The 14425-nt window shown below is 42.9% G+C and overlaps 1 protein-coding gene across 1 annotated transcript in view; it reads right to left on the reverse strand.

Moving 5' to 3' along the window:
- Positions 1 to 10324: 10324 nt before the first annotated feature.
- LOC125319334 (homer protein homolog 1-like) overlaps positions 10325 to 14425 on the reverse strand; it is a 368242-nt gene continuing 364141 nt past the window's right edge. The window contains exon 9 of the mRNA XM_048290442.1: positions 10325 to 10514. Coding sequence (XP_048146399.1) covers positions 10326 to 10514 — 189 coding nt within the window. The 3' untranslated portion in view covers position 10325. The remainder of the gene's footprint in view (positions 10515 to 14425) is intronic.

A 14425-nucleotide genomic window follows, 5' to 3' on the forward strand; every position in this document is an offset into this window, starting at 1 on the left:
CAGTTTTTGAGAAAACCTGGAGAAAGCTGGCCGACAAGGCTGCATTAGGGAATATGAAGCTCCCTGCTGCCGATCCTACACGGACAGCAGGAATGGATGCTTTGATGGGGACTGGTCCCTTCTCTGATCCCAGCCTACCGGGTACTTTGTCCTCTAGAATCCTGCAGCAAACTCAACAGGTTGGCATGGCCGCCCTGTTGAAAACCATAGAGTTGTCTGCGCCTAGAAAGCGATATACTGAAATAGTTCAAGGGAAATCAGAGTCATTCCTCTCCTTTGTAGAGAAAGTCGCTGCTTCTCTCGAGAAGCAGGTTGTCGCGGGTTAGGTTTGTAACCGGGCAGAAACACCAATTTAGTGTAGTGGTTTGGTCCAAAATACTCATTACTGTTTATCTTCTGTGAGATAAGAATTAGGAGAAATGCAAAGCAGGCACCAAACTTGAAAGACTATAAAGAAGTTTATTAACAGACCTAAAAGAGGAAAAAAAAAAAAATTATACCACCTTCAGAGCTCTCCTCCTCCCCCCACCTTCCTCCCTTCTCCCACTGACAATGTAAAAAGACAACCCTTGAGATGTTCAGTCTGTTTACCACTTCCATAATAACCTTGTTCAGTCCATTTAGAAAGAGAAGTCTCTTCTTGCTCATGCTATGAAAACATTATCACAACGAGACAGCCGCCCACTTCCAAATATTGTTCAGTCCATTTAGGAAGAGGAGTCTCTCTGCCTGCGTGTGAGTCCCTTCCCCCGACTTGCAGCTTTTCCCGCAACTGCTTTCAAGGATCCACTCTTGAAGTTTCTGGGGTACAATTTTAAGGTTGAGCCGTTCAGAAACAAAAACAGAGGCCCTTCTCCTTCCCTGGGAGCAAAGGGTCTTCCTCATCTTCATCTTTAGGACTATCTCTGGAAGCATCTCTAGGGACTGAGGTTTTCTCCTTTCCCGTTTGGAGCAAAAGTCCTCATCGCTTCCATCTCTCCCTGTCCAAACTTCTCATGAAATTACAGCTGCGTCAGCATCTGCCTATCTCAGCGCGGGTGCTTTTGCTTGGGAGTTGAACACTCCACCTCCCATATCTTCATGAAATTACAACGGGATACTCTGATATATCATAGCTTCACAACAGAATTTCAGCTTTAAGCATCTCCTCTTTCTCTTCCCTCAGGTTTTCAGCTCTTCACAGCAATAAAAGGGTTAATCTCACCTCGGCCTTGCAGCTTTGCATCTGGAATGTTGAATTTTTCTTATCGCAGTGGAGAGGGGGGAGAGCCGAGCCGCTCCGGCTGCCCACGGCAAGGGAGTGGGGGGGGGGGATTCCATGGCTGGAACAGGTCCATCGGCTCCAGGATGGCTGTGGCCCAGCCCGGCCTAGCCAAGCAGGGCCTGGCCGAGCCTGCTGGCCCCCACACGGGGCCTGCAGCCACCTGTCCCAGCACCAGAAACGAGAGAGAGCTTGGGGGGAGAGTTTGTCTATTCTTAAGTGTGCATCACAGAGGCGGTCACAACTTTAAGTGGCTCAGAGAATTGTCCATATTCAAACTGGCCAGCTGATAGGTTCTATCAGTTCCCAGAGGAAACTGTAAGCACCCCTTAGCAGGGACATCCCTTCCGGGACTATGCTTGCTAACCTATGACACAGGTTGAGGATGACGGGTTAAGACAGATGTTGTTAAGGCAGTTAGTGAGAGATAACGCAAACGAGGAGTGCAGAAAAATCATAGATGCCTTACCAGGGGAACCTGAGGTAACAGACATGGTCGAAGCCTGCGCTAAGGTGGAATCTGGGAACCAGAAAAGGTCTGCTTTGGCTGCGTTCCTGCAGCCTGTTCACACATCTTCTGGTCGTGAACCAAAGCAACCAAAACAGGCGAAAAATGGAAGCGGCCTAAGCCGAGCCAAAAAGAGAACACAGTGATCCCCCAGTGCAAAAGGTGTGGCAGGCCAGGGCATTGCTCGGACTATTGTAGATCCCTGACTCATGCCGATGGTCGGCCGTTGTCGGGAAACTTCCGCCGGGGTGCAAGGAGGGGGAATTGCTCTCCGATGCAGTCTCTCCCCCAGAGAGTGGCACAGGTACAGGCACAGGCCTACCCAGCCACCCTAGAGACAGCACCCAGGGATCAGACGGTTTTGACGTCCACACCGCAGCTGCAGTCGTCTTAGACTCTAGTGGTATTTATAAGGTTCCCTTGGATGCATATGGACCCTTAGCCCAGGGATCCAGTGCAATGCTGGTGGGGAAACCTGACGTTTCCCATCATGGAATCTTAGTGCACTCAGGAGTTATTGACGCTGACTTTAAAGGTCAGATTTGTGCTATGGTCTCCACGCATAAACCCCCTGTAACTATTCCTGAAAAGACCTGCCTTGCTAAATTAGTGCCTTTTAAGTCTTGTGTCCCCAGGATTGAACAAACTCACAAAGATAACGGCAGTGGATCTATGGGACTTCCGCAGGCCTTCTGGACTGCAGACATCTCTGACCAAAGGCCACAGATGACATGTACCCTGATCCTGCCGAAAACCCGTCCGCCCCGGACTCAGCTTCGAGGTTTGATTGATACGGGTGCTGATGTAACTATCATCTCCTTCTCTGCGTGGCCTCCCTCATGGCCTTTACCCCCTGCGGGATCGGCCATCGCAAGAGTAGGAGGAACCACACAGAGCTATTTAAGCGAACGGCCTGTGGTTGTGAAGGACTCAGAGGAGCACACAGCTGCAATTAGGCCTTATGTTACTACCACTTCCCTTAACCTTTGGGGACGGGACGTGTTGGCAGCTTGGGGCGTACGGATTGGGACAAATTTTTAGCAGGGGTCACTGTGCGCAAGGGCGCACAGTATCCTACACTGCCTTTGTGGTGGTTCCTTAACACACCAATCCGAGTCAGACTCTGCTCAGTTAGTTGAATTAAGGGCTGTTATCATGGCTTTTCAACGACTCTCACAGGAACCTTTGAATTTGGTTACTGAAGCCGACTAGAAAAAGCTTTGTATACAATTAATCACCTTACAGTACCACAAAATTCAAATAATCCTGTTATTCTGAATCATTTTCTCTCATTGCAGTCTGCAGGCGAGAGACAACTGCCCCGGGTAAAAGTCAGGGTACGGAATTTACTCACTAACCAGTGGGAAGGCCCTCATGAGCTTATCGTTTGGGGTCATGGGTATGCTTGCGTTTCCACAGATACTGGGGCACAGTGGCTACCTTCAAAATGTGTTCGCCCTGACCTACAGCACCAGAGGCAGAACAGGCAACCTCCAAATGATGACCAGAATGCCAGCCATCCAAATGGCGACCAGAATGTAGATCATCAGCCTAATGACTCTTCTGATGATGACCAAGATGTCAACCATCAGGCAGATGGTCCTTCTACGAGCAGAGACTGGGATGGTCCTTCCACAAGCAGAGACTGAATTTTAAATTTCTTGTTATGGAGTCAGATAGTTAAAGCCTTAAGGACATATTTAGAATGAATAACTGATGCAAATTTCTATTTCGGATTAATAGTAGAGTTTTTTCTTATCAAACAAAAAGGGGGAATTGTAGATGCAAAAATGCTGCTAGCAAGGATTTTCTTGCTATTTTCTAAGTCCGTGAGAGACTTTTCTCTCTCACAAAAGAGGTAGCAGAGAATGTAAACAACCAAACACCTGCAACCTTGAAAAGTCTTGTTTATGGTATAGTAGAAAAATATTTTGACAATGGATGTTTTAGGATTTTAGCCAATCACCCCAAGGGGTGGCTGATCCTTTGTCCAATTAGACTATGAAGAAAAAAGTCTATAAAAGAGTTTGTAAAATAATTAAATAAATCAATCTTGCTGCACAATTCCTGCCTGCTGGATCTTCTCTCCTGCTCCTCCCTATGGCTGTGGGATACAGTGATATACCCTAGGGCCCAGGGCTGCGGTAATAATCTAGAGGTATTTGTTACAGCGGGGATTACTGTAACAAGCATATATCAAACCAGGAGTCCCGTGGAAAGGAAGTATATATGGACAGATTCGTGGTAGATGTTTCAGAGGTCTTTATTTCTGCAGCCGCATGGCCGGGCTCTCCTCAGGAACCCTCCAGTCACGGGACCCCAGGGTCCTTGGCCACCGGGGAACACAAACCAACCAATCGGGAAATGAGGCTGACCAGGGGCAGGGAAACCCCATGTCTCCCCCCCAGGGCCCATCTCCCAGGGCTCCATAGCAGGGGGGGAGACCCCAACATCTCACCCATTTTATTTTAATAAAAGGAGAATGAAAACAACTGGATAAACATAACAAGAACAGTTTCAAGACAAAACAAGCCACCCTCCTGAGTCTTTAAATGTCCAAACAGATTCTGTGGAACATCTTAGGGCTGACAGAAGGGAGACAGAACTCTCCGGGCATGCTTTGTGGGGAAACTGAGGCAGGAGAGGGTTTAATTTCTTCCCTCCCCCTTTTCATCCCCCCCTCAGCATCGGAGAGGAATTGTAGGGAAATGGAATTGTATAGGGAAGCCATGGGGTGAAAAACAGATTAGGAATAAACTGGGGATAGGGTAAACTTAAGAAGGGGTTCATATTGGGTATAGAGTAAAAGGGGAAAGTAGACTGTGGGTAGGGAAATTTCTGGGATGGATATTGTTTATAATTTTGTGCATAACGGCTGCCTTTGACTGGAATACCTCCAGGCCCAGTAACATTTGCTGCTTGTAAACCCTTCTTTCCTTGCACTATATCAAATTGTACAACTTCCCCATCTCCTACACTTTGCAGGTAATTTTTAGGGTTATTCCTTTTAATGGCAGTTCTATGGATGAATAGATCTCCCCCTGTATCATCTCGTGTTATAAATCCATAGTTGTTTTTTACATTGTACCATTTCACAGTTCCTGTGACTTTCGTGGCTACAACTCCTCCTATCACGTGCTTGCGTGTTTGTCGTGGCTGCTGGTTCCGCGTGGCCGCCGCCTCGCCAACTCCGACGTCTCAGCCGGGCCCCCGCATTGTGGCTGCTCCGCGCCCTCCGAGGGGCGCTGCTCTGGCGTGTGTCTGGGCTCTGCGCGGCCCCGCGTTGCCATCGCCGCTGGCTCCGTGCCCTGTGAGCGGTTCTGCTCCGCAAACTCCACGCTGCTTTGAGTGCGGCCCCGTTTCGGCTCGGCGCTGCGCTGCGCGGCTTCTTGTGTCGCTGTGGAAACTGCCACTTCTCCCTCCGCAAGGCTCTCCGAGCCGTGTGCTCAGAGCGGCCTGCCACGCTGATGCCCGGTTCCTGGCTGCTCGTGGCCCACGACACCCGCTGCGCCTGCGGCATCGCTCTCTCACTCGCGGTCGCGTGGCCGGGGACCCCGAGACAGGGATGGGGTCTGCGATAAGGCGCGCGCTCCCGAGGGGGCCGGGCGCATCCAGCACAGGCACCTCCACCGGCATGGCTGCAGTCATGTGCTCCCGGGATGGCGGCCGCGCGGTCTCGGCCGCGGGATAAGTAGGATCCTCTGCTTTAGGGGTAATGGGACCATACAAATGCTCCTCAAGAGCTTCCCTGATTATAAGGTATGCACAGAAAGCTTCTCTTTGATCCCTTACTTTATCCCATATCTCGTCCCAGAAACACCCCTCACAAGATTCCGGAGGTTCGATATCAAAAAGTAAGTCTCGAGAAATATAGGAGAACCTTTTGAAAAGCCAGATGAAAAAATGTTCTAGATCTCCCGGTTGCATTACTTTTTTGTTTTATTGTTCAAGGATTCCTTTTACTTCTAGATACATTTTTTTCTGTGGCTCAGAGAGCCCCATTTCCCACGATTCTTCCATAGTCCAGAGAGAATATCCAAACCAAGATGGGAAGAGAGAGGTCTAGAGTGGTTATTTTACTCACGAATCTTCCTCAGGGATCGGTGTCTTGCCCGCATTCCTCCACCAGTTTGTTACAGCGGGGATTACTGTAACAAGCATATATCAAACCAGGAGTCCCGTGGAAAGGAAGTATATATGGACAGATTCGTGGTAGATGTTTCAGAGGTCTTTATTTCTCCAGCCACATGGCCGGGCTCTCCTCAGGAACCCTCCAGTCACGGGACCCCAGGGACCTTGGCCACCGGGGAACACAAACCAACCAATCGGGAAATGAGGCTGACCAGGGGCAGGGAAACCCTGTGTCTCCCCCCCAGGGCCCATCTCCCAGGGCTCCATGGCAGGGGGGGGAGACCCCAACAGGTATTGAAGGTCTTTTAATATAAACACTCACACCTGCTTTCTGGCTATGTTGCATGGCCTGAACAGTGGAGACGAATTGAACTGACTCCAGGACCTAACACAAAACTCTGTTTCTCATTCCCAAACATTTAACATAATGGGGAAAATTATTCCTACTTTTCTGAAGTAAGTGGAGTATAACACGGAACTAATGCTACTAAGCAAAAATAGAGAATTTTTAAAAACATGCTAATATTCCGTGATAAGCTCTCTACTTAGCACCATTCAGAGGTAGTGCACATATGCAGCATTATTTAGAAAATGTAAGCAATATAATATAAACATTGCTTTGTAGAGTCGTGTTCATTCTCTGAAAAAAATCAATGTACAGCTGTGCACTTAACTGGCATGTCCAGTTACTGACACTGAACTACATGCATTTAGATGGAGTTTCTTGATGGTTGATTGTGTTTTTTTTAAATTGTCTTTCAACACTCAGACCTAATCTCTAATCAGATTTATATTTGGCCTCAAGATCCAAGATTTCTGTAATCAACTAAATTAAGTGGTTTGATCAACATCCACAGTTCTGCAGAGTTAAGGTCTGCAGCAGTTTTCCATTCCTTTTTCCATGCAGTATTTCTGAAAAAGGCTTTGATTTTGGCTTTGAAATGAACCTCCTAATGAATACAATGTTCAGAGAGCATTGTTCAGTAGCCACTTCAGTACAGAATATAAAAGATGAAAAAAAAAATTGAGGTTTACCCCCTTACTAAAGATAAATATGAAGTTAGTCCTTAACCAGTAGAAAAATGAGCAGAAATCAGAAACCTTCCACAACTGACAACTGAAAAGACACATCCCAAAATATTAATCTTTAATTGACACATTGTTGCATGGTTTTCTTTAAAGGGATTATCCTGGAAATACTACCAATAGCATTAAAAGATACTTGTGTTGCATATGGTTTAGTCCTTTATATATTTATTATACCTGAAAAATTATTTTCTAAGAGATCTTAAAAGAGCACTTCTACATTATCAGTCCATTTTGTTCTCCTCTTTCCTGGATATATTAAGCAGGAAAAGGAATTCCCAGTTTGTAAGAAAAACAGATTAATTAACATATTTTACTTACTCCACATAGAAAAATACATTTTCTGGATCTTTGAGGCATATGGATTATGAATAAGTCACAGTAAAGAGTAAAGGTACATTCTCCAGAGAACAGCAAGGTAAAAGGTGTATTTTTTATTTTTCTTATTGATTTTTTTGCATTTTTGTTAGTTTTTTAGTAATTATTTTATTTTTACATGACTGTAGTTGCCATTTAACGAGTTACACATGATGTGACTGCTCTTCCCTTCTGTGCAAGTTCACAGTCATGTTTTCAGGCTATAGCACTCAACACTATTTTCTGGTATACATATTCCCATAGTTTCAGCAAAAGTAGATAAAATGCACAATACCCATCTCTGGGAAATGTTTCAAACAGGCAAACTTTTATCTTAAACCAGAAGTGGAGAGGATACAGTAGGTATAGCCACCTAAGTATGAACTTTGGGTTGCAATTTCTAAATACTCACCTACTGTAAATAAACATTAAAAATATTCTTAGCGATAGGATTTTATTTATATGTGCACGTATGTCCACCTTATCCCATGTTTATGTTTGACAACTATTTGGGAATTCAAAGGTGCAGCCCTCAGTAACTGTATTATTTTAAAAAAGGAAAGGAAGCATATCTATTGAGAAAAAAAATCTCAAATATCAATTTCCAATTTTAAATTTAATTTCATTAGGAAAATATTAAAAATGTGGACATCTAGAATTTTCCATGTTCTATACATACATACGTGTGTACGTATACATAGAAATACTAATGCACCGCACATATTCACAAAATTTAAGTGAAATATTTCTGTCCAGTATTTTCCCACATGTAAATGACAACATATAATTAAAAATTGAAATAATAATATCATTAAAAATAATATTACATTTAGTCTGTCATCAACTTTCTGTGGTTTTATTCATTCTTCATCCTTATTATGTCCACTGAGAATTAACAGGACAGATTCTCCTTGTACTTCCACAGCTGTTATGCCAACTGAATGTTGCTGACATCACTTCAAGAACACATCTGTTTTACAGTAGTGCAAGTGACAGGAAAATCAGGCCCAAACATCCCCATGTAAATTAAAAACTAGTTGTATCTGCTCATCTGGACCACCATCTAAAATCCATCAAATGAAAAACATGTATCTCACCACAAAGTTTTCAACAATGAACCAAGCTCCTCCACCCCTTTAATAAATAAAGTAGTTGAGAAAATACCCTAAAAATATGGAGAAAAAGTAAACATTGTGTACATTGCATACAGTATAATACATCATGGTTTAGCATTTGCCTTAAACCATTTTCCTGACTAGTCAGAGGGCACCTGATAAATTACTGGTAAAGAAAAAAACCCCAGTATTTTAGAAATAAAGCATGCATTTCTGATATAAATGAGAACTTGTGTGCATTATATGGTATATACACACAGTACATACATTAAAAAACCCTTATATTTTCTAGTTTTAAATAGCAATCTCTAAGTGGAGAAAACTATGTTGTATAAATTTAATAAGCAACTAGATTTCATGTTTAACTTTCAAATTAATTTAGGGAGCAAACAAAGGTCAGCGCATCTTTCAACTTTGAAGTCTGACAGTCATTCATACATTTTAAAAAAGCCCTCTTCAACATTACAAGCAATTTATGTCAAGAAAGTACTTTGATGCAAGAAACATGACACCTGGCTTACCTTTCAAAGTGGTTTTTTTTAAAGAAATCTATTATATAAAGAAATGCATGTTTGTCAAAACTGTTCAAATTACATCAAAACAACTTTAAAACCTGCTCACTGAGGAGAATTGATTTCCCGCTTTTAAACATTTAGTTAACACTTCAGAATACTGACTGGTGTAGTTTGGATAACGATGTGATATAAAGGCCCATAAAAGAGTAAACATGTCTACATTTCAATTTGTTATGACAACAGAACTTCTAGAAACAGTTTTCTTGCCTGGAAAAGTTCAGTGTACGAGTAATCCCTTGCAGTAGATCTGTGCCCTTAATGCAATCTGTAATAAACAATGCTCCCCATAAGTCATTATTCAAAAAACCTGAAATTTATGTGACATGCTGGAAAACTCTCTTGCAGAACAGGTTAATTGAACATAGATAGTGATACATGTATCATGGCCAGAAAACAAACAACTGGCTATTTCTTGTTATCTGTACATGTCAAATTTTATATTTAGAATTCTCAGGGGGTTTTTGACTTTTTCCTGGGGGACTCACCTGCCATCATTGGTTGGCTTCAAAATATAGTTAAGTGGAAGATAGTATCTCACTCTAATTACATATAATTCATATGAAAAAGTAAACCTTACATTGGATAATATTGCAGAACACCAAAGTAAGCTCCATAAAAAAATACAGTATCTTCCAGCATATATATAAACAAGTATATAAACAAGAAAAACCCAAGAAAAAACAAACCAAACAAACAACCAACCAGCTAACCAAAAAACCCCAAAAGGAAGAACTTTATACAAGCAGTTATAGCAATTTTTTTTTTTCAGTTAAAGATGCAACTCTCTCTCACTCCTGGCAAGAATAAATTGGTAACGGCATTGCTAATCCACAGTGGAAAGTATCCTGAGAAATTATTAAGGACAATAAAATACAGGGCTGTCATCACTAAGTTCTTGCACAAAACACAGCAATTAAATATCTTAAATAAATAAAATGGCAGATAACCTATACTGTACCTATCACAAAAAAAGAGGTTTGACCTGTTACGCTACTAATTCTTCCATCACTGATAATTAGAAAAGGATTGCATTCCGTTACTGTTATCTTTTAAGTTATCTATGGCCAATAATGTACAAGGAGGTAATTTGTAATTCAAGTTTGTTGTTTTTTTTCTTTGACTAACTACAAACTGAGTTCTAAATTTTACATTTAAATATGACTCAAATTTAAAACAAGCCCTCTCAGAGGAGCATTTTCTAATTTTGTGCAATTTTGATGCAGAGCCCATCATAGTCCTATGAAGAGAGACAGTGCATCTTTAACCTGATTGGCACTGAAATCCCATTTTCTTTAGCTGCATTCTGTTAGCTTGGCCAAATTATCTCGTAATTCTGTTAGTTCAAATATTTTTCCATCAAGAATTTCTAAAAGTGTCTTCAAGTTATTGCGAAAAGTTTCTTGCTCATTCTGACTTTTCTCCAGACGTTGCTCTAGATCAGACAGCTGGTCTTCCAGGTCTTTGTTTCGAATTTCTACTTCCTTCAGAGAAAATACATAAAAAGTTAATGTGTTGTTTGCAAACAGAAAACAGTATAACCTCCTGCTGGTATTCATGTGTTATTTTTGTCAACTGGTTTTTGAAACAATTTGTGACTGTCACCCTTTTCAGTTTCACTAAGACAAAACCAGAATCCAAATTGTTATTAAGATTCTGTATGTGCTATGGTTTTCTCCATTTTTTTCAGCAATTCATCTGAAGGACAGAAACTTTTGAACAGGGATAAAATTTAATCAGTGCAAAATGGATGTGATGATATTCAGCTATCAATTCTATCATTCAGAAATATGCCACCTATTAAAAAAAGCTTCTCAAAGGTTTACCTAAGTTCAAGTATTCTCGTATTTAGACTACATGAATTGCTCAAGTACACAGTCCTCATTAAATGGTCCCATATAGAAGCTCATGAAGAATACTGCTTTATAGATGCAGGAATACTACCTTACTCCTGTCCTACAATACAGTCCTTTTCACTCTGAAAATTAAGACTAAAACATAAACTAGCAAGACTGATGTCAAAGTGAAATCGATTGCAACAAATTTAAAGCAGCAAGTGCAAGCTGAATGTCTTGTCTCATTGCACTGTGCCTCAGAGCTCCCACGTGCAAGCTCTGCAGTAGTGCAGCTGTGAGAGCAGGGAAAGCACACAAGCCACTAGTGCTGTACAGACAAGCTCTTCCTGTTCACTGGGTAGAAAGGCAAAGTAGCATCATGTTACACATAGCTGAGGGGATCTGACCCTAAGCAACCTCAGCTCTCATTCATAAGGAAGAAAAGCCCGCTTGAACCAGCCAGTAGGAGGGGAGAGCTGCCTCCAGGGACTCCTAACTAGTTTGGCTTGCACATGATGGGAGGGAGGTCAAAGCTTCTTTCTGCTTTGTCCAAAACAGTCTTTTATCAAATTACTAATGTAGCGGCCATGTGGGTCTGGAATAGCATATTGTTGTTATTTGTCTCATTCATTGTGTGTCTCAAATCCATGCTGAATTTCATAATTTCAACTATGAAAAACACTCTCATAGGGACAGCATATTTAGTATATCATGCACCCTGCACAGTCATTCTCTGGAAATATGCATAGTGAATTTATATTTACATACATTAACATTTTTAAACACCACTTACCTTTACAGTGGCTTTGGGTCACAAAGCTTTAACGGGCCTGCTCTGAGTTTTTACAGCAACTAGTTTCACATAGCCATAGGTTGGACAATTTGGCAGCAGTCATTCCTCCCAGCATGAGCTTTCTTTCTGCCCTCCCACTCTCCCACTACAATTTTTACAATTCTTCTGTCTCCCTCAAAGCTAATGAATACATTCATGTTTACATTGAGGAGATCTCGGCTAACCATAAGAAACAACCTGAGCCATATAGAATATGTATTTGGGCAGTCAAGGGTAAGAGGTATAAAATGGCAGCTTTGTGTCAGTCTGTCGCCTTTCCATCTGTGAGGCATGTGATGGCAGCTGCACCCCTGGCCAGAGGATGGATGGGTGTCAGCTCCCAGTCTCTGAAGGGGGAAAAACCCAGTGGCGGTGCAGGTGGAGAAGGCAGAGCCTCAGGGACCTGATCTCATAGCTGCAATTGCTTGTGCATTCAAGGGTGTCTTGGGGTGACTTTATGATGTGTATCACCTATCGCTGCCCCATGCCCAGAAATTAATTTTGTGCCTTTCTGTGCCTTTAAACTGAGCCTGAGAGGGGGAAGAGCAAAACTTTTAAAAGCAGTTTGTTTCAAGGACACTGAGATAGAGACGGCTCTCTGCGTTCAGCTGCGGCAGCAAGCGAGAGCAGAGGGAAGCACCCTGCTTGCTCTTCAGCCAGCTTTCGGCCTTTTTTTCCCAGCCAGTTTTTTCCAGCTCCTTTTTCCCTGGAAGGAGACAGTGAGTTGAACTTTGTTTTCCTGGAACTTCGGCTTTTTTTTCTTTTCTTCTTCTTTTCTGGACTGTTTCAACATCAGAGCACATCGGGAGGATTTTTTCATCAAGGCCCCGGAGGAGGGCCCACCCCATCCCAGCTCCGAGGAGGAGGGGAGAGGCTACCTACGGAAGGACTCTGAAATTTTCCCAGGTTTTCTCTCCACAGCAAGAGGTTTTATTATTTAGCATTATTATCCTTTTCCAGCGTGTTCGTTAAATAAATAGTTTTTCTCTCTTTCACTTTCCTTAGAGGAAAATTTATTTTTTCCTGAACCTGGTGGGGGAGGGATGGTTTTAACCTGCCTTCTATCAGAGGATATTTTCCTCCAAATTTGTCCAAACTGGCACAAAGGGTTACATCCAAGCTGAAATGGAATACCTCCCTTACTTCTTGTTTGTAAATGAGCAAATGTGGATACAAAAATGCTGCTAGCAAGGATTTTCTTGCTATTTTCTAAGTCCGTGAGATACTTTTCTCTCTCACAGAAGAGGTAGCAGAGTTATGTAAACAACCAAACACCTGCAACCTTGAAAAGTCTTGTTTATGGTATAGTAGAAAAATATTTTGACAATGGATGTTTTAGGATTTTAGCCAATCACTCCAAGGGGTGGCTGATCCTTGTCCAATTAGACTATGAAGAAAAAGTCTATAAAAGAGTTTGTAAAATAATTAAATAAATCAATCTTGCTGCACAATTCCTGCTTGCTGGATCTTCTCTCCTTCTCCTCCCTGTGGCTGTGGGACACGGTGATATACCCTAGGGCCTAGGCCTGTGGTAATAAGCAAATAGCCAAAAATTACAGATTTTTGGCCACGTTTTAGACAGTGCAGATGAAAGCAGGAATCATCCCTTCATGCCAGGATCAAGAGAAGAATTAATCTGTTTAACACTGAGTAATTGTAGCGGGTTGAGTTCGAAACCAGGCAGAAACACCAATTAAATGTAGTGGTTTTGGTTCAAAATATTCATTACTTACTTATTTTCCTTCTGTGAGATAAGAAAAGCAAAGCAGGCACAAACCTTAAACAGTTGCAGTACAATGAAAGAGTTTTATTACTAATAGAATTAAAAGTAAAGAGAAAATAACAAAACAAAATTAAAGCAAATCCCACCCCCCCAGCACTTCTCTCCTTTTACCCAGCTCACACAAGGGATAACAGAACATGGGATGTTAGTCAGTGTTCCAGTTCTTGAAAAGTCTCTCTCTTATGCTTAAGGAAAAAAGGGTTTTCCTTCAATTACACGTGGTTCCCAAACTGCCACTAACAGCAGATCCGCCCGGAAACAAACAATCTGCTGTGTGTAGAACATCTCTCCCATGAAAAATCTCACAGTTCCTTCACACTGCAAAACATGGGCCATCACATGGGGTTATTAATCTTTTTAAGGATGAGTTATTTTGGCCTGCACACAAAGGCTTTTCTTCGCCACAAGTCTCTAACAGCCTCTTACTACTTCTATATAGCCTGGCATAGGCACTCTTCACAATCTTCACAGGCCACACGACGATTCTCCATCCCCCCATGTTCTTCAAATGGATTAAAGAGACAAACAGTTTGTGGTATTACAGTTTCTTACCATGGCATGCAAGAAGGTTTCTTTTAAGCTGCGCGCCAGAATTGCGGCGCCGCCCTCTTTTCTCCCGTCGCCATGCTCAGCTCCGTCCCACGTGACTCACTTCTCTTTCTCCCTGACTCTGAAGCCACCATGTTGAAGGGTGTTCTTGTTCAGGCTTTACGGTGGGGAAAGCCTCGCTCCCTCTGTGCTGCTGGCTGTGTGGTGTCCTCTTCAGTTCAGCACGGAGTGTGCTGGCTGCAGACAGGAGGCTCTGCCGGCTCCCGTTGACTCCGCCGGCTCCGCATGGAGAGGAGAGGGACCCGCCTGTCCCCAGAAGCTGCGCTGGATGGGTTTAGCTGTGGCAGTCCATGGCTGGTTTTAGCTGCCTGCGGCTCTGGGACAGTCCCCCCGCAG

This window comes from Corvus hawaiiensis, chromosome W, assembly GCF_020740725.1.
Source record: "Corvus hawaiiensis isolate bCorHaw1 chromosome W, bCorHaw1.pri.cur, whole genome shotgun sequence".
Lineage (NCBI taxonomy): Eukaryota > Metazoa > Chordata > Aves > Passeriformes > Corvidae > Corvus > Corvus hawaiiensis.